Below are 24,728 nucleotides of genomic sequence, written 5' to 3'. Positions count from 1 at the left end.
AGTGATTATATGCTTATGACTCAGGAATCCTTGTGTCTCATAAATTAAATCTGAAGAAATTCTTTCTTATAACATGAGTCTTATAAGATTGCTTAAATTGACTATAAAATTGCCTTTGCATCTTGGCAAGACAGAGTCTATTCTTTTTTGGTTTAAGTTTCAACTTAACCTGGCCCTAGCCTCCAGGTCACATGTAATGGTACTGCTATAAAGTACACATCTTTTGTTAAGTATTTAGGTGCAAATCTGGATCAAATTCTTTTGGCGTCGCCCTTTGATGCTTTGCATCAATGCTTTTCTTGTATATTAAATGTAGCTGTTAAGCTATGGAAACATATGTTATTCTATTGAATTTATCATAATAGATCTACTGTAGCAAAATAGATCTACTGTAGACACTGGTTTTCAAAATCTATTTTTAACAAATAAACACCGATACAATGTACAACACTCTCCATAGCCTCTTTCTTACCTCCCAAAATATGCCACTGACATTGCCCTTGATACTTTTGAAATGTGATTATAATAGTATCTAATTTATGCGGCCACTGCTTTAATAGTAATTTTAGCTGGTGAACTTAGTTTGACGCGTAAATGTGACATACTTGTATTGTATATGGATGGTTTATACACATGATGTGCATGAATGAAAAATTTACATTCCATTAAGGTATCTAGGCAATGTTGTGGTATGATAGCAATAGGAGAGTCTTTTGTTGAGGAGTAAATTTATTTACAGTATACTTCTTACTGATTAATTTGGATTAATAAGACAATATAAGAAAACACATTTTCTGCACCGGCATCTACAGTGTGCGACGTACATGTAAATGAGAAAACCACCACGATTTTCACTGCTTTACTAAGAAAAAGGTTAGTTTGTTTTAATGACACTTTTAACACATTATTGATCCTATCTCTGGTCAACTTTACCGGCTTTTTCCCGGGATAAGTAACCGGTAATTACCAATTTCTCCTCAAGTGACGAACTACTAATTATCAGTACACATGATTTCAGAGACTCGATGTCCGAGATTAATTGTCGCGGAGAAATTTCTCCTCGCCAGAAGATCGATCTTGCGACACCGGGATCACAGGTAGTCGGTGCGTGGTTCTTTTAATTTCATCCATATATACTATAAATAAAGACAAGGTAGAAAGGTTCACCGGCGGAACTATCACCCGGCCTTATTTTAAGTATCAGATCTATGTTAATTTTCAACCAATTTTCACCCAAATCCAGTGCAATCGACTGAGATTAGAGAAATGATTTCTGTTCCTAAAAATTTACAATATTATACCAGTTTATAAAATACATAAAAGAACGAATTTTAAAGCAAAAGTGCACTTTTTGTCTAGGTTGGACATCTCTTGACCAGGCCAAAAGAAGACGATTTTGATCATAAATCGATCTCTTTCTTATGAAAACAGTGCATGCAAACAACTGGAAAAAAATTCTCGACATTTCATGTACAGAAATCATGTCCCAGATATACTTAATGCTTACCCCGTTCCGCATGGGAAAGATAAAATGATAGCTTTCTAATTTTAGAAACAGAGTATTTGCATTAAAAATACCCGGGTCAGACGAAATGTCGAGAAATTTAAGAAGTTAGTGCAAAATAACTGAAAGTTGCCCTATTAACCTATCGACGTTTTGGATTAAATTTGGACCGGTAAGCGAAAGTTGATAGCTGCCTTTCTTTATTTTAACTATGTATAGATGAAATTAAAAGAACCACACACCGACTGCCTGTGGCATGGGCTGCAAATAAGATGTTATTTCTATTCAGCTAAGATAATATTAGTTTGTGATGTTCCATTGGCAATGAATTTGTTTAAGAATGAGACTTTTTCCGGATTTTATCAGTTATCCAGCAGAAGAAAATATATAAAATTCGCCTTTGTTAACTTACGGTATGGTTTAATTACAGGGAGAGAGACACACACAACTTTATTAATGTAAAGCCATCATATACTCAGTAATTAAGGTTTACCAGCACTCCTAGACTGAATAAAGAATCAATGCTAGAATATATGTTTTTCTTTCTTTCTTTTGTTTTTTTAACTGAAACTGTCGTAAGTCCTTTATTTTATATACTTTACTGCAATTTTGCGGTCAACCTTCGTTATATTCATACTGAAATCTTCTCATTAACCTACTCATGAACATAATCGGTAACAAGTCTGGCGACTTGTTAGTAACTATGGTACAAAAAATGTTATATACTAAACTGTGAAAAAGATTTATTGCAATTATGTTTACAGGCGAATACAGTACTTTCAAGCTTTAGCGGCAAATCATATGTAATGCATTCGAAGTTGAGCTAACCTACTATGTCTACAGACTCCATTCCACCGTTGAACACGGTATATGTGGATAAATCCAACACAACACCGAAAGAGTACACTAGGCGATGTGGTTCACATATGTTATTTATTGTTTGCAGCCCTGTTCGTTCAGCAACAATTACCAATGGATTCATTTAAAATCATTGGGAATGTAATTAATAAAATATTACAACGAGAGTCTCCCGGAAGACTCTTTCCAACAAGAGACTGCGATAGACTGGTTATCAATGATTTACATGTTAGTTTACATTCCCCTGATATTTCCTGCAACGTGGCTGCTTGACAAGAAAGGCCTTAGAGTGAATATGATCTGCGGAGCGTTCCTGAACGCTTTAGGCGCTTGGATTAAATGCGCATGTGTATCATCTGACAGGTTTCCGGTCCTTATGTTTGCCCAGACGCTTTGTGCAATTGCGCAGATATTTATTCTAGGAATTCCGGCTCGTCTTGCAGCTGTCTGGTTTGGTCCAAACCAAGTGTCAACCGCAACTTCTATAGGTGTCTTTGGCAATCAGGTAAGCTAGTATGACCCTTTTTATCTCACTGCCTAAGAGTTAACTTACCAATCATGTTTATTCCCCGACACCGTTTAATTGTTCGCAAAGCAGTGCGTTTTGTTTAGTGACAAAAATAGCGGATGATATGTACACATCGAACTGGAGATTTTACCAGGGGTCATCGTCGGAACTCAAGGTAAATTACTTAGGATGACCGGGGATTTGATTCTTCAAAAACCAGAGTCCTAGATTTACACCGTGGGCAGGCGTGATGGTTCACTCACTACAATGAAATTTTGTCAAGGACATTAGTTTACAGATTATTCTTGTGGTCTCGTCTACTGTGTTACAAAGTTCAGAACAATTATGATTTTTTAATTTAAAGTTGATAAATCTTAAATGACAAATACATTGCTTGAAGCAGAATTGTTATAAAAATGCCTTTTCTTTTTAAGGTTGGGTGTGCAACAGGGTTTCTTATACCTCCGTTACTTGTTCGTAATAGCGAATCTTTATCTGAGATTGGTAAAGGACTTAGTACCATGTTTTACATGTCAGCTGGTGTTACTACCGCACTTTTCATTGTTATACTGATAGGTAAAGTTATCACGTTAATAATTATTTCTATTATAATTTTAATGATATCAATAGGCATTTTTATTATAATTGTATTTTAAGTGCAATATGCTACAATATATATATAACTCTTTTCTATTTGAAAGACTATGTTTTGGAGTAAATATTTTGAATATCTTCTCGGACACATTTTCTTTTTTAATTACTTGGCAACAAGGAAACCATGTACAACAACAACAAAATGGCTTAAAACGCCGCTGTGAGAAATGCCTGGAGCAGAAAAAATTGCACCATGTTTCGTCAGTCATCTTCAGATGACCATTTCCATTCACAAATGAAGGAATTTCAAAGACTTTTTGTGTTTGGTATGCTATTACAACAGAGTTAATTGAATTAACTTTTAATGACCGAGCTGATTTTTTCCTGGACGTTTCTTTTATCTAAAACAGCAGAATGTTATTAAAATGTAAATGCGATAAATGAAAATGTAAAATCCTATACTTCACACAATCCATTTATAATTTTTAATGTAAGCAGGTCGGACTGACTGGTAGTCTGTTTCCCGTCGTACTATAGAATTTAGAGAAAATGGCAGGTAATCAAGACTAGCTGACTGCTTGCTTATTTTTACTGGGCATTTTGTATTTCAGTGTTTAAAGCGAAACCCCCGACTCCCCCTAGTCATGCTCAGATGCTCATAGAGCAAGGAGATAGCCAGGAAAACTATTTTACCTCACTCAGGAATCTGTTCCATAACTCGAATTTTATTTTATTGTTCCTAACGTATGGTAAGCTTTTTTTTTTGAATCATGAAAAGATTTTAATAAAGTATATGTTTGTTGTGTATTTTTTAAAATCAGAGTTATGTTACGTAATACGTATTGTATGTATATATGCAATTCAAAATTTCATTTTCCTTTCTTTACTTTAAGTATGAAAAAAAACAACAACCATATGGTAAACTTTTTAGTTATTTTTATTTACATGACTATATAAAATAATTACAGGTATAAATACCGGAAGTTACTACGGCATCGGGACGCTCCTCAACCCCGTCATACTCCACTATTTCCCGGTAAGTGCAAGTTTCCTTTCTTTTAGCGTTCCGGCAGAATAAATTGGGGGGGGGGGTCTGTAACCTTTGAAATTGAGATCATTTGAACATTGTCCAGCGTTTTGACGGAATAATTTAGGGGTCTGTCACCTATAAAATTGATATCAGATGAAACACTGTCGAACAAGTTTTTTTATATAACTGCTCAATTGCAGCAACGAACGAGTATGATATACTAAAGATGATTACTTTGAAACTTTTACAGGTTTGATGATGCTTTATGGCAAGAGTTATTGTTCCTGTTTTTTTTCCACCATCATGACAATGCCATTTTGTTTGTTTTCAATTCATTAACAATTGACATTACGCCGCCTGCCAATCAAGCTGGTAGGGGTCTAACAGATAAGCCAAATCTAAATATTTCTATTAAAGCTCAATGAATAAAGATTAAATATTAGAATACATCTGCCTCAATAACATCATATCTGATCACGGTTTTAATTTAAAGCCGAGGTCTGGTATATTCGAAACTTAAAGTCAATAATATTGCGTTTTATCACGAAAATATCTAATGTACAAATATACATATAATAATATATCATACAACAAAGTTAAGCAAGGGCAATTTTCTCATTCAATTTTGACAATTAATGCACAAATGCATTACATATAAGTGATTTCGCACATAAAACCCTAAAAACATTTGTAAATGTTACTGTTTCATTGATATAATTTTACTATTATATGTTCCGCTACATCAATTTTAACTATCTTCGAATTGATAATCTAAAATGATATTTTGTCAGTAACATCTTCCTTGAAGTCGGCGAGAAATATAACAAGATCTTTGCCAAACGTTTTATTCATCATTACACCCATGCTCACTTAAGTACAACATTTCATAAATTCTAGAACTGAAAAATGAACTTTCTTGAATATTAAAATTCTATTCCATTCCAAAATTATAAGTATCTCGACATCTTAAATATAAAATATTACCAGTACAGATGTCCTAGATTTTTCCTTATGACAGGTTTTCTAGATAGACCCAGAAAATAAATTTCGCCATTTTCGAGACATTGGTCCTTTTTGTGCATATGGTTTGGCAATTTGATATGTCTCTTAAAATAAACTTTCTATCATCTATTTTATATGAACATCTCGAAATGAGAATCAATCATTGAACTGACAAAAATACATCTTTTTAAAAACAACTCATGGAAATGCATTTCATATCGAATATGCTTAAATCTCATTTTCAAAATAAATAACCTTACAAAATCCACAGATCCATACAATGGACGAGTAAGAAAATGTGAAAATTACTGACGAATTCTTGAAAGTACCTACTTATTTATTATTCAATTGTCAAAATAATTTACGTCATCTCATATATTGGACAAATTTTTTAACAACGGGGGAGCGGAAATTGCTTCCCACGAAAAGAATTTCCCCCTCCCAATGGAAGTTTCTTTAGTGATTGAAAAGCATTGTCAAGGAAGTTCTTCTTGTGAGTTGATAACTGTCCGGAGTTCGCCGTCGGAAAAAACCTATGTTCTAAATACTGCCAAAAAAACACTCGCGTTCAATTCCAAAGCCCACAGAAAGGCGCTGAATTTGTTTGGGTCTTCGGAATAAAAGTAAGGAAAGGTTACAGGTTGTGAGATTTATATTGTATAGGGCCACCAATGCTTTCCAGCGTTTTTAATGGTAGTAAATTGGCTATAAGACTAATATGCAACACTGATATTCAATCCAATGTTTTATTTGACTTAAACAATTTGAAAAAAAATGAGTTGCCTTTACTGGGATTTGAACTCCAGACCTCTCGCTTTCCTAAAGCAAGCGCAAAAACCCTCAGCCACGGTTTGAATTTATATGGTAAACGAGCCTGAAGAAAACCATATTATTCTAAATTAGCTTGTAACGACTTGAAATGTTGTTTAACACATATGTAAATAATCCTGGAGCTTACTATAAGCATGTATATTTATTAAAGAATCAAGAGGCTGCAATTCTGTGGTGTTTTTCTGATCTTTGCAATCTAAATCGTACTGTATATCCTGTATGTATTTTCCTGTATAAGTTTATTTTTAGCTCGACTATTCGATAAGAATAAGTAGAGCTATTGCAGTCACCCGAGCGTCGGCGTCGGCGTCGGCGTAACCACTTATGTTAAAGTTTTTGTAATAGTTCAAATATTTTCAAAGTCCATTGACATATGGCTTTGAAACTTTGCACACTTGTTCACCATCATGACCCCAACCTGTAGACAGGAAGAGGTAACTCTATCAAGCATTTTGACAGAATTATGCCCCTTTTTCGACTTAGAATTTAAGTTAAAGTTTTTGTAATAGTTCAAATATTTTCAAAGTCCATTGACATATGGCTTTGAAACTTTGCGCACTTGTTCACCATCATGACCCCAACCTGTAGACAGGAGAAGGTAACTCTATCAAGTATTTTGACAGAATTATGCCCCTTTTTCGACTTAGAATTTACGTTAAAGTTTTTGTAATAGTTCAAATATTTTCAAAGTCCATTGACATATGGCTTTGAAACTTTGCACACTTGTTCACCATCATGACCCCAACCTGTAGACAGGAGGAGGTAACTCTATCAAGCATTTTGACAGAATTATGCCCCTTTTTCGACTTAGAATTTACGTTACAGTTTTTGTAATAGTTCAAATATTTTCAAAGTCCATAGACATATGGCTTTGAAACTTTGCACACTTGTTCAACATCATGACCCCAACCTGTAGACAGCAGGAGGTAACTCTATTAAGCATTTTGACAGAATTATGCCCCCTTTTTCGACTTAGAATTTACGTTAAAGTTTTTGTAATAGTTTCAAATATTTTCAAAGTCCATTGACATATGGCTTTGAAACTTTGCACACTTGTTCAACATCATGACCCCAACCTGTAAACAGGAGGAGGTAACTCTATCAAGCATTTTGACAGAATTATGCCCCTTTTTCGACTTAGAATTTACGTTAAAGTTTTTGTAATAGTTCAAATATTTTCAAAGTCCATTGACATATGGCTTTGAAACTTTGCACACTTGTTCACCATCATGACCCCAACCTGTAAACAGGAGGAGGTAACTGTATCAGGCATTTTTTTTACTATCAAGCACTAAGAATAGTCGAGCATGCTGTCCTACCGACAGCTCTTGTATGTATTATAATTCATTTTGCAAGGCACCAGAGTTTGATACATACGGAATTGTGCATAACTAGAGTTGCATCAAAAAATCATTTATGTTCATTTTTAGCTCGACTATTCTGATAAGAATAAGTTAGAAGCTATTGCAGTTCACCCGAGCGTCGGCGTCGGCGTCGGCGTAACCACTTTATGTTAAAGTTTTTGGAATAGTTCAAATATTTTCAAAGTCCATAGGACATATGGCTTTGAAACTTTGCACACATTGTTCACCATCATGACCCCAACCCTGTAGACAGGAGGTGGTAACTCTTATCAAGCATTTTGACAGAATTATGCCCCTTTTAGCTCGACTATTCGATAAGAATAAGTAGAGCTATTGCAGTCACCCGAGCGTTCGGCGTCGGCGTCGGCGTAACCACTTATGGTTAAAGTTTTTGTAATAGTTCAAATATTTTCAAAGTCCATTGACATATGGCTTTTCAAAGTCCATAGACAATATGGCTTTGAAACTTTGCACACTTGTTCACCATCATGACCCCAACCTGTAAACAGGAGGAGGTAACTGTATCAGGCATTTTTTTAACTATTCAAGCACTAAGAATGTCGAGCATGCTGTCCTACCGACAGCTCTTGTTCGACTTAGAATTTACGTTAAAGTTTTTGTAATAGTTCAAATATTTTCAAAGTCCATTGACATATGGCTTTAAAACTTTGCACACTTGTTCACCATCATGACCCCAACCTGTAGACAGAGGAGGTAACTGTATCAAGCATTTTGACAGAATTATGCCCCTTTTTTGACTTAGAATTTACGTTAAAGTTTTTGTAATAGTTCAAATATTTTCAAAGTCCATTGACATATGGCTTTTAAACTTTGCACACTTGTTCACATCATGACCCCAACCTGTAAACAGGAGGAGGTAACTCTATCAAGCATTTTGACAGAATTATGCCCCTTTTTAGCTCGACTATCTCAGATAAGAATAAGTAGAGCTATTGCAGTCACCCGAGCGTCGGCGTCGGCGTCGGCGTCGGCGTAACCACTTATGTTAAAGTTTTTGTAATAGTTCAAATATTTTCAAAGTCCATAGACATATGGCTTTGAAACTTTGCACACTTGTTCACCATCATGACCCCAACCTGTAGACAGGAGGAGGTAACTCTATCAAGCATTTTGACAGAATTATGCCCCTTTTTCGACTTAGAATTTACGTTAAAGTTTTTGTAATAGTTCAAATATTTTCAAAGTCCATTGACATATGGCTTTGAAACTTTGCACACTTGTTCACCATCATGACCCCAACCTGTAACAGGTGGAGGTAACTCTATCAAGCATTTTGACAGAATTATGCCCCTTTTTCGACTTAGAATTTACGTTAAAGTTTTTGTAATAGTTAAAATATTTTCAAAGTCCATTGACATATGGCTTTAAACTTTGCACACTTGTTCACCATCATGACCCCAACCTGTAAACAGGAGGAGGTAACTCTATCAAGCATTTTGACAGAATTATGCCCCTTTTTTCGACTTAGAATTTACGTTAAAGTTTTTGTAATAGTTCAAATATTTTCAAAGTCCATTGACATATGGCTTTGAAACTTTGCACACTTGTTCACCATCATGACCCCAACCTGTAAACAGGAGGAGGTAACTGTATCAAGCATTTTGACAGAATTATGCCCCTTTTTCGACTTAGAATTTACATTAAAGTTTTTGTAACACCTCAAATATTTTCAAAGTCCATTGACATATGGCTTTGAAACTTTGCACACTGGTTCACCATCGTGACCCCAACCTGTAAACAGGAGGAGGTAACTCTATCAAGCATTTTTTTACTATCAAGCACTAAGAATAGTCGAGCGTTGCTGTCTACCGACAGCTCTTTTTCGACTTAGAATTTACGTTAAAGTTTTTGTAATAGTTCAAATATTTTCAAAGTCCATTGACATATGGCTTTGAAACTTTGCACACTTGTTCACCATCATGACCCCAACCTGTAAACAGGAGGAGGTAACTGTATCAAGCATTTTGACAGAATTATGCCCCTTTTTCGACTTAGAATTTACGTTAAAGTTTTTGTAATAGTTCAAATATTTTCAAAGTCCATTGACATATGGCTTTGAAACTTTGCACACTTGTTCACCATCATGACCCCAACCTGGAAACAGGTGGAGGTAACTCTATCAAGCATTTTGACAGAATTATGCCCCTTTTTCGACTTAGAATTTACGTTAAAGTTTTTGTAATCGTTCAAATATTATCAAAGTCCATTGACATATGGCTTTTAAACTTTGCACACTTGTTCACCATCATGACCCCAACCTGTAAACAGGAGGAGGTAACTCTATCAAGCATTTTGACAGAATTATGCCCCTTTTTTCGACTTAGAATTTACGTTAAAGTTTTTGTAATAGTTCAAATATTTTCAAAGTCCATTGACATATGGCTTTGAAACTTGGCACACTTGTTCATCATCATGACCCCAACCTGTAGACAGGAGGAGATAACTGTATCAAGCATTTTAACAGAATTATGCCCCTTTTTCGACTTAGAATTTACGTTAAAGTTTTTGTAATAGTTCAAATATTTTCAAAGTCCATTGACATTTGGCTTTGAAACTTTGCACACTTGTTCACCATCATGACCCCATACTGTAAACAGGAGGAGGTAACTCTATCAAGATTTTTTTTTACTATCAAGCACTAAGAATAGTTGAGCGTTGCTGTCCTACCGACAGCTCTTGTTGGACTTAGAATTTACGTTAAAGTTTTTGTAATAGTTCAAATATTTTCAAAGTCCATTGACATATGGCTTTGAAACTTTGCACACTTGTTCACCATCATGACCCCAACCTGTAAACAGGAGGAGGTAACTGTATCAAGCATTTTGACAGAATTATGCCCCTTTTTCGACTTAGAATTTACGTTAAAGTTTTTGTAATAGTTTCAAATATTTTCAAAGTCCATTAACATATGGCTTTGAAACTTTGCACACTTGTTCAACATCATGACCCCAACCTGTAAACAGGAGGAGGTAACTCTATCAAGCATTTTGACAGAATTATGCCCCTTTTTCGACTTAGAATTTACGTTAAAGTTTTTGTAATAGTTCAAATATTTTCAAAGTCCATTGACATATGGCTTTGAAAACTTTGCACACTTGTTCACCATCATGACCCCAACCTGTAAACAGGAGGAGGTAACTGTATCAAGCATTTTTTTTTACTATCAAGCACTAAGAATAGTCGAGCGTTGCTGTCCTACCGACAGCTCTTGTATATGACAGACACACTTTATACCTTGCATATCATGGCTACTTCCTTAACAAAGACACTTAAAAAAAAGAATTTAAAAAAAAGTTTCCTTTCGACTGGGGTTTGAAACTCCAGACCTCTGACACCACTAAGCGAGCGCGTTACCCCTGCACCACGGAGGAGTATTCCATGTCTGATAACATCAAGTCATTCTAAAGTTTAAAACTTCCATTTGCATTTCGGGTTTGTAATCCTTATTAATTTCGAGGTATTTTGTTCAGGATAAACCTGTTGTTTTAAAATTGAAGTAAATAATTTAGCGAAAATCTTCTGTCCTACATGGTAGAATCTATATATTCCACTACTCGGTTTGTGTAGTATTCGGTAATCGACATCGCTAAAAATAGTATTTTCATTGATAAAATCATATTCATCCGCGTAATTTGTGATTGTGCATTTATTGACAATTCTATAAGCCAACGCTATTTTTAAACTTTGAATACGTTGTAATTTGTTGAGCATATAGTCGGCGCCTTGTCCGTCTGTCCGTCTGTCTGTCCGTCCGTCTTGTCCGTCTGTCCGTCCGTTGTCTTGTCCGGAGCATAACTTGAAAACCCTTGGAGATAATTTGTTCAAACTTCATACAGTGGTAGAGGGCATTGAGGGGGAGTGCAGTGTCAAAGAACCATAACTCTATTTTGCCCGGTTTTTGAATTATCTCCCCTTATAGAAAAATCTTGTCCGGGACATAACTCTAAAACTATAAGAGATATCAACTTGAAACTTTGTAGGTGAATAGATCTCAATGGGTAGATGTGCAGTGCATAGGAACAATAACTCTTTTTGTCCTAATTTTGGAGTTATTGCCCTTTGTTTATTTTAACACTTTGAACTTTGTCCGGGACATAACTCTAAAACTATAAGAGATATCAAGATGAAACATAGTAGGTAGATAGATCTTATTGAGTAGAAGTGCAGTGCAAAAGAACCATAACTCTGTTAAGCCTCATTTTTGAATTATCTCCCCTTTTAGAAAAATCTTGTCCAGGACATAGCTGTAAATGTATAAGAGATATCAACATGAAACTTTGTAGGTCGATATATCTCATTGGTAGATGTGCAGTGCACAAGAATCATAACTCTGCTTTGCCTAAATCTGGAGTTATTGCCCTTTGTTTATTTTTACTTTTTGAAGTTGTTCGAGACATAACTCGGAAACCATAAGAGATATCAACAAGAAACTTTGTAGGTTGATAGATCACATTGATTAGAAGTGCAGTGCAAAGAACAGTAACTCTGCCTTGCCTAATTTTGGAATTATTGCACTTTGAACTTTTTCCAGGGACATAACTCTGAAACTACAAGAGGTGTACTTACCTGTGTCCAAAACCTATTCGGGGAGCAAGCATCACCCGGTTCAAACCGGGCTGTTGTTTTTCAATCCACAGGCAAAAAAAAACCCTATTGAAAGTTACAAAATAAAAATATTGAATAAAAAATCTAAAATCTTTGCAAATAAGTGCTTCTTCACTGTAATAGTGCTTAAATGTTTGAAGATGCCATCATTGCATCCATTTAATCACTGCAAAATTTCAGTAATGCATTTTTCCCAATTTTTAACAAAACACTGCTGAAATTCCTAATTCCATGGGTATGGGTCATGTTTCCAAAATTCTGGAAAAAATCCCTGACTTAATAAAAGATTTTTTGTTTTCAAATTGGGCACATGTAGCCAAAAAAAAAAAAATTGACCTAGAGACAATTCGGTTAAGTGTGGGGGCACCCGTGTCCTATGGACACTTTTCTAGTTTATATTTATTAACTGTGCACATTGTATGAACCAGGTATATTAACATATAATGAACATGCACCAGAAACCGTACTAATCCGGGAGGTAGCAGTGCAAATGAATCAAGTTTAGGCTATACCTTCCGTTTGTCCGAGCACTGTCGATTCAATGCAAACGATGCTTTGGGCAGCCAAAATAGTGGGTATATATGTCTATTGCGGTGGGTGTTTGGGAGGGCGGTCGTTTTGCGGGGAATTTACCATTTCACACTGTCCCTGAAGGAAGGGGCTTTTACCGGCGGTGTCCTGGAGGGGTCGGCTTGAGTTATACATTTGTAATTGACATGTACGTTGTATGTTTCAGGGACATGAAGAGAACGCTGGTCAGATAGGGCTAGATCTTGTACTAGCTGGTATCGTCGGTGCTATTGTTGCTGGAATTTGGTTGGACAAAACTAAATCATTCAAGTAAGTGTTTCATGTAGTCATCCATTGTAAGGTTTCATATGCCTAAGTCACGGACGTAAAAAGAAAAACAATAATTTAGGATGGACGATTACTGCAGTTAGACTTGAACAATACGTTTTTGTCCAAACAGCAATTTAATTTTTGAAGTTAGTTATTATTGTTCCTCGTTCAGTAATTTGCAAAAGCCACGCATTATAACTTTTGAATATTTCGATTGAATGAAACAAGTATTTTTTGAGCGTACATAACCGAAAGTTGTTTATTCATATGAAATACATGTAGATTACAAACGAATGGAACTTAATGAAATGTTCTTAAGGTAATGACTTTTTCTGATTTCAGACCAACTACTGTAGGGATTTATTTCTTATCAATGATATGTATGATTGTATTTACGTTTACAATGGATGTAGATCTGATCTGGGTTGTGTTTATCACTGCGGGGGCTTTAGGGTAAGTAACATCAACTTATCTGTGAGTGTTGGCCACAATAATGTGGCAAGTTTTGCGTGATGGCCACGATAATGGGGACAGGTTAATGAGTGATGGCCATGATAATTGGGCAAATTTATGAGTGATGGCCACGGTAATTGGGTCAGGTTTATGAGTGATGGCCACGATAATAGGGACAAGTTTATGAGTGATAGCCACGATAATGGGGCAATTTAATTAATGATGGCCACGATAATGGGACAAGTTAATGAGTGATGGTCACAATTATGGGGCAAGTTTAGAAGTGATAGCCACGTTAATGGGGCAAGTTAATGAGTGATGGCCACAATTATGGGGCAAGTTTATGAGTGATGGCCTCGATGATAGGGGCAAAGTTAGGAGTGATGGCCACGATCATCGGGCCAAGTTTATGAGTGATGGCCTCGATAATAGGGGCAAGTTTATGAGTGATGGTCACGATCATCGGGCCATGTTATATGCTGCCTGGTGAATTTTAGTGTTTTATTTTGATTTTAAATACCTCATTTATCATATATTACGATAAACAGTTCGTAATTTGAACATGTTGAAGCATTCAAAGTCCCATTTCTCAATTTCAAATTCAGTGAAGATTTGTAATAGACAAAAAAGAATATAAAAGGGAAGAAAAAAATCCATCGCTAGGATTTTGTTCATTTCTCTGTAGGGATAGCATACATCAATCATTTTGTTGTCAAAATATTTTCACTAAGCTGACACTTATTATCCTCCGTACTCAAAGTGACAGCGCGTTCCTGTCGAACATTGGCGCATTTTTACGATGTTTCCAATTACATCGTCTGTATATGTGTAAACTCTTCTGCAGAACAAGATTTCTTTTGAAAATTATCTGTTTCAAATTGAGGAAAATACGTGTATGTAGCCGAAACAATCGATCTTAAGTTGCTGCTGGTTGTCTAAATTGTCGTCTGCTTATTTAATTAGTTGGTTGTGAGTGGTTTCCCTTGAAGCATTCATTGTATATATGAAAGTATACTTCAAGTAAGCTAATTTGGTATCGATTAAAAAAAGAAGAATATTTGATTGTCAATAGTGTTGAGTTTAACATCAGTTAATGAGTTACTAGTATTTGTCGGTGAGCAGATACCTTATGCGCGTTCTTTGATACATCCAATTATCTCTTTGTTTGTACTAGTATAAAAACAGAATTCAATGAAAATCACCTTGGTTAAATCTGTTAAGAGATTATTATATATAGAAATAATTCAAACTAGTAGCCAACGTGTCTGACTGCCAAGGTAATGGTACGGGGATTTGATTCCCTCGATATTTATAAAGAAAACTTAGCAAAGTCTTGTTTTGGTTACAGACCACCCTCAAATAGAGACCACCTTGTAAATAAAGACCACTGTTTCACAAACCTTGATTTATAAAATTACAACAGAGTAATCTCTGAATAAAGACTACCTATCTATAACGGCCATGTATGGTCTCTTCTTTGGGTGGCCTTTATTCACAGGTTTTACTGTAAATATTCCTCTAGATTCTTGTGAGTCTAATAGGACCATCATGGCCCTTTTATAATTTGAAATATACTTTGTTGCATCAATTTATTCAAACTTATCAGCTTTTTGTTGTCATTATTCTAATATAGTTAATGAATACTGGTATTGTTTCTTTTCCAGGTTTTTTATGACAGGCTACCTACCGGTTGGGTTCGAATTTGCGGCTGAAATCACGTATCCGGAATCTGAGGGTACATCGTCCGGTCTTTTAAATGCATCTGCCCAGGTGATGATTTTACGAAAGTGTTAAATATCTGAGCCGTGTCACGACAAAACCAACATGATGGGTTTGCGACCAGCAGGGATCCAGACCAGCCTGCGCATCCACGCAGTCTGCTCAGGATCCATGCTGTTCGCTTACAAACACTATTACAAGTAGAGAAACTGATAGCGAACAGCATGGATCCTGATCAGACTGCGCGGATGCTGGTCGCAAACCCATTATGTTGGTTTTGTCGTGACGCGGCTCATCTGTTTTACACATTTAGCAAACAACCACATTCATTAAAGTGACAGTATGCTCATGTTTTCATTGTCAAGTTGAGCTGAAATGACTATATATTTCAAAAGACTGGCTATTGACTTGAAAATGTTAAGGATAAGATATATATTATTTGCCTAAAATATAAAAAAGACTGCCCCAGTCTATTATAAAATATATGTTACAGGTTATTTCCGGTGGATATTTACAGTTAAATAAGTTTTCTTATCGTTCATGCGAAGAATATTAGAAAATTGACAGGAAATATGGCAAAATAATGACTATTTTAACTTTCACTTGTTCAAAAACTATACTCCCTTGGATGGGCATAATGTCACATTAATTGTCATACTTTTGAACTATTGTACCATAGCGTTAAATCTTAAATTATTTTAATTTTAATACATTACACATGAAGTAGTTATCTACTGATCATGAGTCATTTGTGAAAACTATTAAAAACTAACGATATTGGTTATATGAAAAGTAAACCCAGACATGGAAGCACATTTCAAGAATAAATAGCATTGTCTACCAGTTTCCGAGGAATTGCAGACATCCGATAATTTACATACATTTTTTATTCATTTATAAATTTTGTGAAATTGCCATAAGTCTCACCAAAGTGAAATTTATACTATTTTTTTTAGAATTAGGAGTCATTCTTTGTAATTTTACGACAATATATAAATATATAGTTAATGTGCGCTTGCAATGAATAAAAGATTTGTTCTATGTATTTCAGACGTTTGGTATTATTGTCACCATTGGGATGCGTGCATTGATGAACCAAGTGAGCGTTTTGTCAGCAAATATTACCGTATCAGGGATTCTTCTAGTTGGAACAATAATGACAGGTTAGATATGTATAATTATACGTACATGTACACAAAAATATCTACGCACGTGCACAATGTGGCGATCTTGTAAAGAAATAATCCGCAAATGCATCGTGTAAACCATTTGTGTATCCATTCGGACAACGTTTTATCAAATGAGAAATGATCATAAAAAACCAGGTTAAACCCCTTAATTTCTCCTATGTTATTAAAAAGTTCCACAAGCCTGTTTAAGAAAATGTTAGTAATGAGCCAAAAGTTCTATGATAACGTCATGAATGATGATGTTATGAAAATACATTTGCTACATTTCGTGGGTTTTTCCTGGTCTTATTTTGTCGAGACAATTGATTAATATACAAAATCGTTATAAGTACTGTACAACATTGTAGTATGTTAATCCGTATTTCTATACTGCTTTTGATATGTGTGACACTTTACAGCTGTCATTTATTGCATTTTTTTCAGCATTTATCAAAGCTGATTATAGACGCCAGGAGGCCGGTAAAAGTGTAAGTTGTTCCTTTTTTCCTACGTAATTCATATTATTATATATTTTCCCATAATGTTCAAATACAATGGCCATTTACGTTGAAGGCCCTATTCCCAAGAAATGCTTTAATTTTCATTTCGCAAATGATTTTTATTTTTGGTGTACTTTTTGTTTCTAAAATGTTACACATCGGCCAGTTACCTGAACCATCATTTTTCTTCTGTTGCTTTTTGGCAATAAGAACAGTTTTAATGATAAAGTATTAAATTATTTTGTATTGAAGTCAAAATATTACTTTGGTTACATTTTGCTACTTTTATAATTTTACATTACGCGCTACTTTCTTCAGGTAATAAACATCTAGCATGCTCTTAAACCATTATTGAAACCTTAAGAATTCAATGCTTGTCCTTTCTAAACAATAATTTTCAAAAATAAATAATCGAACATTTTCTTCTCGAAACAATAACTCACCATATGCAAGATACTCTGTATTCCGGAGACTGGAAGAAAATGCCTCCGGAGACCGGAAGAAAATACCTTATTACGCTAATTTCATATTACTGTAATTTCAGGCTGTGGAATATGTGGACCATGACAATATAAATGTGAATATAACTGATGAAAATACAGGATTGAAGATGGCAAACATGAAAAAATGATGAACCAGTTGTGTTAGCTTCAGTCAACTGTACGAGATCTATTTCCATAATCATTTGTTAGCCGGTTTCAGTTATTTTTTTATTTTCGTTATTAGATATTACATGTACCTCGTTACCTCGCTTAGTTACTTTTCTTTCCGTTTCATTTTTCAAATTAAAGCCAGGTGTTGTAACCTTTACTATTTTCATTATTAGTTGTTTCCCAGCTTATGTTACTTTTATTGTTTCTATGATCAGATCTTAGTTTGTTTTACTGACATTAGTTTTCACCATCATTTACGGTATTACAGCGCTTTAGTTACTTTTTTTGTATCAGATGTTAGTCTAATTTAGTTACTTAAATTAATTCCTTAATAGTCTGCTTTAGTTACTTTTACTGTTTTCGTGATTTGATATTACCGCGCTTTAGTTACTTTGTCTTTAGTTACTTTTGTCGTTGTTTGTCTGATTTAGTTACTTTCTATTAATTTCGTTATTAGATGTTATAGACTGTTTTAGTTATGTTAAGAGTTTTCATGATCTGATATTTCTCATCTTTACTTACAATTATTGTTGAAACCACTCTTAAATTTATTTTTACTGTTTTAGTGATGTAATAATTCCCCGCTTTAGTTACTTTATTTTCGTGATAGCGTGGTTTAGTTACTTTTGTCAAGTTACACAGAAGAGGTCATATGGCGACTTTTCAGGTTCCCCGTTTGGGTAAGACCTCAGGTGCCCTTCCGTGCCTTATTTCAGACTCGAATCGACACCTGAGTAGAACCACCGACGTTTCGTAAGCTTGCTGGATAGCTTCGTCACATGAAATAATCTGACGTCTGTTGCGGGATTCGGAATTACAGCGGTGAGGAGCAAGTGTTAGAAGTCAACGACCTTAACCACTCGGCTACGGATGCCCCTATAAGTTTTTTTATAAGTAAGGAAGTAATATGATCTAGAAATAAACAAGCATGCTTTATCACACGTTCATAGTTTGTTTTATTTTGTAACACACATAGATATAGTATTTTCTCTACCACATATTGGGACTTGGGAAGTATCTGCAGCATTCGTATGTCAATATTTTAAACACCGGTATAGATATATTGGAGTGTTGTTCAGAAAGCTCGTAAAAGTTTTCTGCATCTCTTGTTTAAATAATTTGAATAATTATTTTTATTCATTTGCTATATTTAGCCTAGTAAGTCCTTTCACGACCTCTTGATTTTTTCCCCCAAAAATTACCGATACAAACAATTATAAGTTAGTGGATATACACGTAACAGAAGCGATCCCTGCTGAAACCTTGCACAGATGTCATTTGTCATTACCTTTCATATTGTCAGATTTGGCTGTATACTTCCAAGTTATCATATTGAAAAGAACAACAATATAATTTATATAGATATAATCTTGGGAAAGGCAATTTAAAGGATACATACATAAATTTATAAGTAAATACTATAAAATTGTCAAAATATAGTTAAAATACTTTAAAATATAATCTAACATAAAAAAGAACGGATTATGGACTGCACATGTCTTTAAACATTGCATACTTTGATTTATAACAGTTCAAATTAACTTCTGCTGATGATCACGTATGCGCAATGCGCTTATTGCGCATGTTGTTGTGACGTATAAATTAGAGACCCATTGCGTCGAGTTCCCTCTGCATCTGGCAGATAGCACACAGTCCACAGAACGACATTGTCATACAATCGGTGCAAATTGATCCCTGAAAAATATTAACTTACTTTTTAGTTTTTCTTAAAATTGGAACGGTACTATTTAAGTTCGCGGTAGAATAGGAAAGGTAATCCTGTACGTTGAGGAAGTGTTACGATGCTCTCCCCTTGGTGATCATTACGGTTTGTTAGACATGTGTAATTTCATCATGATGGTCAATTCTATATGTGTGCCCAAACCTTACCAATCGGGTTTGACCATGTTTTTTGTTGTTTTTGTTTTTTAAATATTTATTCAAGTTTTATTGGGATATTTAGTCAATTAAATTCATTTAACATTTGTATGCGGATAATAAAACCGAAAATGCACCACATGTACATAATATTTGACGACAATTGCCCAAATCATCTGAAGACGAATAATTTAAGTTTAAGCTGAAATTGTTAAATTGTATATATAACCATATAATAAAATAAACTGTATGTCATGATAGTTTTCAATCAAAATAGAATTTGTATCTTACCTGGATACCACCAAGTGTTCGGATTCGGGCCCTCAGGGCAACCAAGGCACCTGGTACGAACCATGGCATGCAGCTACATTCCCCAACGCGGTTAGAAATGTTGCAGATAGCGCATGGTAGGCAACAGTATGTCAGAAGTACTGAAATAAATAAAAACAAACGAAAAGTTCCCAGCCAATCTGACTAAAGTTCAAATCTTACAAGGACACCGGTCGTGTCGTCTGCATAAAATAAATAAAACGTAGGAAATGCCGTTTACATTTTATCTAATAATTATCACAGTATTGGAGGGAAGTGTATTCAGAAAGGAAAAACTTATGTTTACATGTTATAAATAAGAAGTTATATTATGTTTACATAAGAAGATCTTAAGTTTAGTCAGATTGAGTTGCTCGCATTTATGAATTAATATACGAGAAAATCTGTGTGCAACAATATGTATTAGAAATATACAGATACACTGTATATAAAATTTGAAACCTAAATAAAGTATAGTTGTCACTATTTTATAATTTGTTATTTTTTTACATATGAAAAATTTCAAATATTTACGGTCTCTGGACAATGACAACAAATGATCGAGGTACGTGTACAGAAAAACGAAGTCGTGTGTGTGGTCGCCAAATCTTTTATACCAAAGAAATTTTAATGTTGCAAAGACATCACAGAGAGGGGGACAAATCAATTGAGTATCAATATGCTGATAAAGAAATAGTAAAAATCGGTTTTTGTCCGGAGTAAGCATAGATAGACATTACGGCGTCTTCTTTAACATACGTACATGTATTTACGATTTGACTCGGAGACCGTGTTGTTAGCAATGAAAGAAATTAGTGATTGTGAAATATCAAGGTTGATTAAGGATGGCGATATTTTTAACAGCGTTATTCTTGACTTGCATTATTCTTGACAGGGTCATAAGTGCATGCATGAAATAAAATTTAATATATTTATCTTTCTTGTTATTCCCTGCGGTCTTTGGTACGCGTTTAACTTTTGAGGCATGGAGGAGCACGTGACCTGTTTTCGGTACATGGAGGAGCATGTGATCTGTAAACCGTACATGATTGGTTAATTGACCTTTTCGAAAACCTAGCTAAATACCGTTTGCCGGTACGTTACGGATTTACCTCTAGGGAATTAGTCCGAATTACGCATAAGGTGTCACCCCGGTACGGAATTAGACCCAGTCCGTTGTAGTCTAGAAAGTAGTTCTTTTAAATTTTGAAATGGCCTATTTCAAGTCATCTTAATTGATACTGGTTATATTTTAAGTATATCTTTAGTAATTGTGTACATAAGTTTCATTTCTGAGTACTTTAAAGGTTGTTTTTGATGTATTTTTGCAGGATTTCATTTCTGGGTGGAAGGTTTCATGAGGCACTATGCACAAGAATACACACCAGTTACTATTTGGAATATTCTATAGTGATTACAGAAATTAAAAGCTGCAGAAAAACTCCAAGGGCTAATGTATTATTTTTTTGTGCTAAATTTACTTGGACTGCATTGGTGTTTAAAGAAATGGTCATGAAGTTTCAGTACCGGATTTGCTTTGTCCAGAATTTAGCCTTAAATGTGATGGATTTACTATAGGAGATATGGGTCGAAAATTCAGTAGGCCGTCTCCATAATTAAGGACAAAACTTATTACGTGACATTTCTAATTTTTTTTATAATTATTTAACCGTTTAAGGTGGAAAAACTTGAATGATGTGTTTGAAAATTATCAATGTTTCTTTAATATCTATCTCAAAATTTACAAACAATAAATTGTTTATACTGAAAATCTACAAAATTAAAATATTCGTAGTGGCATCTGCCACAATGAATAGAGATATTTTGTAAACTTGTGTGTTTACTTAATTGTTTTTGGCTCGGAATTATTCATAAAATGGTAGGCCTATTTAATCATTTTCTTAAAAAGAAATAATTGCTTTATATTCGACCATCTCCGGTCTTTGAACAACGGTCACCAGTTTCCAAAGACGTTTTTCTATATTGATCGATTATTGTCAACTATATTCCTTTTATCCCCCAAAGAATGTTAAAAATAGTTAAATGAAATATCTTTATATCATTAAATATGTTCCCCGCAGGAAACCATTTTATTTGTACCTTTCAATTGACTACTGATTTAAACGAATGATCTATACATATTTAAAGATTCGAATACGGATGTGGTATAATTAAAATGCAAATTCATATCGCTCCTATTGTTTTATACTGCCCGTATTGAATCAAGTGTACCAGTTGTTGCGGTATACAGATATGTCCCTTCCATGTTTACTTCACAATTAACTTAATTATGTATCAACTGCTTTTGTGAGTTTGGTCAAAGTATTTTAAATATATTTGAAAGACCCTGGTTCGATTATGAAGTTCGTTAAGTTTTCGCACACACACACTCCCACTGCCTATTTTCTTAAGGTAAAAGTTCTCACCCAACTTTTTGTGTTAGCGTTGATCTTACAGGGTAAACTACATGTATAACCTCATTTTTAATCTATATGATAACCTTGTAATCTTATTATCTTATTAAATTAATGAAAGTTATAACCCATATCTTTGTACAGCACTTTAACTCTTGTAAACATTATTAGTTTATATGTCGCGTTATCTTGTAACACATTAGCGATATATCCGAATTATTAGTCTCAGATATTCGTATGATAACGTTTTGAACTTTTATGAAAATCTGTGTTTTCACTTGTATCAGATTCATATAGCTGTAATACATGTATATCTCCGAGAACAAGTTGAGATGACACTGAACTTTATTACCTTATCTTTTCCTGTTACACTGTTTAAAGAAGGTGAAACGGGCATAATGTTTTCAAATATAATAAATATTATAAAGGTACATGTGCATATGTTATATTATGTAAAATGTCTGTTGTGATATTTGAGCATTGTCATGACAAAACCAACATAATAGTGTTTGCGACCAGCATGGATCCAGACCAGCCTGCGCATCCGCGCAGTCTGATCAGGATCCATGCTGTTCGCTATCAGTTTCTCTACTTGTAAGAGTTGTAAGCGAACAGCATGGATCCTGATCAGACTGCGCGGATGCGCAGGCTGGTCTGGATCCATGCTGGTCGCAACGCACTATATGTTGGGGTTTTGTCGTGACACGGCTCAATATTGTTGTTTTTTCTCAGCACACGTGTTTCTACTATCTCCCGCACTGGAAACGTTTGCGTCTTGTGTGAAACTAATACTTTTCACAGTGCATGTACTGTATATACGTCATGTAATATTCATACGCGTCGGTTATTCAAGTGCTATTTTAAAGAGATTGGTTATTTCATACAAAATTTCACAGGCTGATATCAGTATATCATTATTATATTATAATTTGTCCATAATTATTTCATGATCTTGCATATCAAAAAACGTATCATCTTTCATCAATACTTGCATGAAGACCGAGATAAAGTTGTGTTTTCTAACAAATATATCCATGTTAAAGTATTTTCTCTTTGAAAAGGAATTCGTACTTGAATAACAATTTTCACAAAAATTATCCAAATTTTTTTGCAAAAAAGTAAACGAATACTTGAATTACGCTTTCACAATAATAATCTAAATTTTGCAATAAAATGTAATTACATTTGCGCACGCGATTTTGTAATGGAGAATTCTACTTAAAGTTATTTTGTTTTCAATTCAAAATGCTTCGATCGGAGGGTAAAATTTCAGCAAATGAAATTAGGAAGGTAGCCTTAATGTATTGAATACGTCCACATGGTGTACGTTAAATTCATGTGAAATTTCCAAAATAACGTTAACTGGTCTAGTCTACAAATAAAACAATTCATGTCTATAAAAAGTAACAGCTTTTGACGGAATCCTGTTGGCGCAATCGCAATGAAGCCAAACGTTAATTTTATATGGTCTTCTAAACCACGAAGTTGGTCGTGCATACCATAATACCATTGTTAACATGTGTCAGTGGTATCATATTATCTTAAATTCGACTTAAAGTAGTTCGATTTAGCCAAGTAATGCATACTTTTTTACCTTAACAAAGTTCGGATTAAGCCGAGTGATCAATACAATTATATATTCTCACTTGATTGCAATCAGTAAGCAGGAGAAAAAGGCCGCTATCCAGTCTCTATGACCTTCCACAGATCCCTACCAACGCATTTGGGCCTTCCACCCATTGGCTGATTTACTACTGACGTGTGTCATTGCCATGGTTACTGTTTATTCCTTTTAAGAACTGCCTTAAAATAAAGAAAATGAAGTGTCAGATATTTGAAGCAGAATTCCGTGAATGTATATCAAATAGAGAAATGCGGATGATGCACCCCCTTCAATCGAAAAACGACATCAGAGCAGATTGTACTTAAAAACCCTTCCACTTACAATTTGATTGTCCAATTTGAACTATCTATAGTACAAGTTTTGTTATTGTCAATTGAACTATCTTTAGTCCAATTGGGTAGACTATCAATTCTTTTCTGATTTTCAAGACCTAGATGTACAGGTTTGACTATATTATTTTAAGAATTGCAAATACTTTATAATGTTTATACCTACATAAAATTATGGCCGTTTTTTACTCATATATTTACATGTCTTTATTATACATCTAGAAAAACCTTTCAATTGTCAAGTTCCGTAATAAATAATAAGAAGAAATATCCCCAAAAAATTGATATATTCCGTGGATACGTTTGTGAACCCGGTTTTCACGTTTAAAGTTGATTAACAACGACCTGTGGGGTTGGTATGTAATGCCTAAACATCAAGATTTGAATGCCAATCACTATCTTGGTCACTCTGCGATTTTTACTTAAATAATGCGTCAGTTTACAAATTTTTTATTGATTTATTTAGATAAAATAACATTTTTTTCAACCATAAATTATTCAGTAATATGTTTAAAAGTACCAA

The 24,728-nt window shown here is 34.5% G+C and overlaps 2 protein-coding genes across 2 annotated transcripts; one reads left to right on the top strand and one right to left on the bottom strand.

Annotated features, from left to right (window-relative positions):
• The first annotated feature begins 2,417 nt into the window (after window positions 1-2,417).
• On the top strand, window positions 2,418-18,592 carry LOC132739891 (heme transporter FLVCR2-like). Its single transcript, XM_060727728.1, is given in 10 exon segments — window positions 2,418-2,867; window positions 3,305-3,446; window positions 4,076-4,213; window positions 4,433-4,500; window positions 13,054-13,157; window positions 13,500-13,610; window positions 15,275-15,380; window positions 16,381-16,492; window positions 16,943-16,986; window positions 17,543-18,592. Coding segments are annotated over 10 exon segments (1,362 nt in total). The 3' UTR covers window positions 17,630-18,592.
• Window positions 18,593-19,001: 409 nt separating this feature from the next.
• On the bottom strand, window positions 19,002-19,954 carry LOC132739892 (cornifelin homolog; the record flags this gene model as incomplete). Its single annotated transcript, XM_060727729.1, is given in 2 exon segments — window positions 19,002-19,346; window positions 19,821-19,954. Coding segments are annotated over 2 exon segments (227 nt in total), but the record flags the coding sequence as incomplete, so codon positions are not given.
• Between the last annotated feature and the right edge of the window lie 4,774 nt (window positions 19,955-24,728).

The sequence above is a fragment of the Ruditapes philippinarum genome, unplaced genomic scaffold (genome assembly GCF_026571515.1).
Source record: "Ruditapes philippinarum isolate M1 unplaced genomic scaffold, ASM2657151v2 ctg12797_1_1_1_1, whole genome shotgun sequence".
Lineage (NCBI taxonomy): Eukaryota > Metazoa > Mollusca > Bivalvia > Venerida > Veneridae > Ruditapes > Ruditapes philippinarum.
Note: the sequence above shows the minus strand (reverse complement) of the source record. Positions and strands in the feature narration are given on the sequence as shown.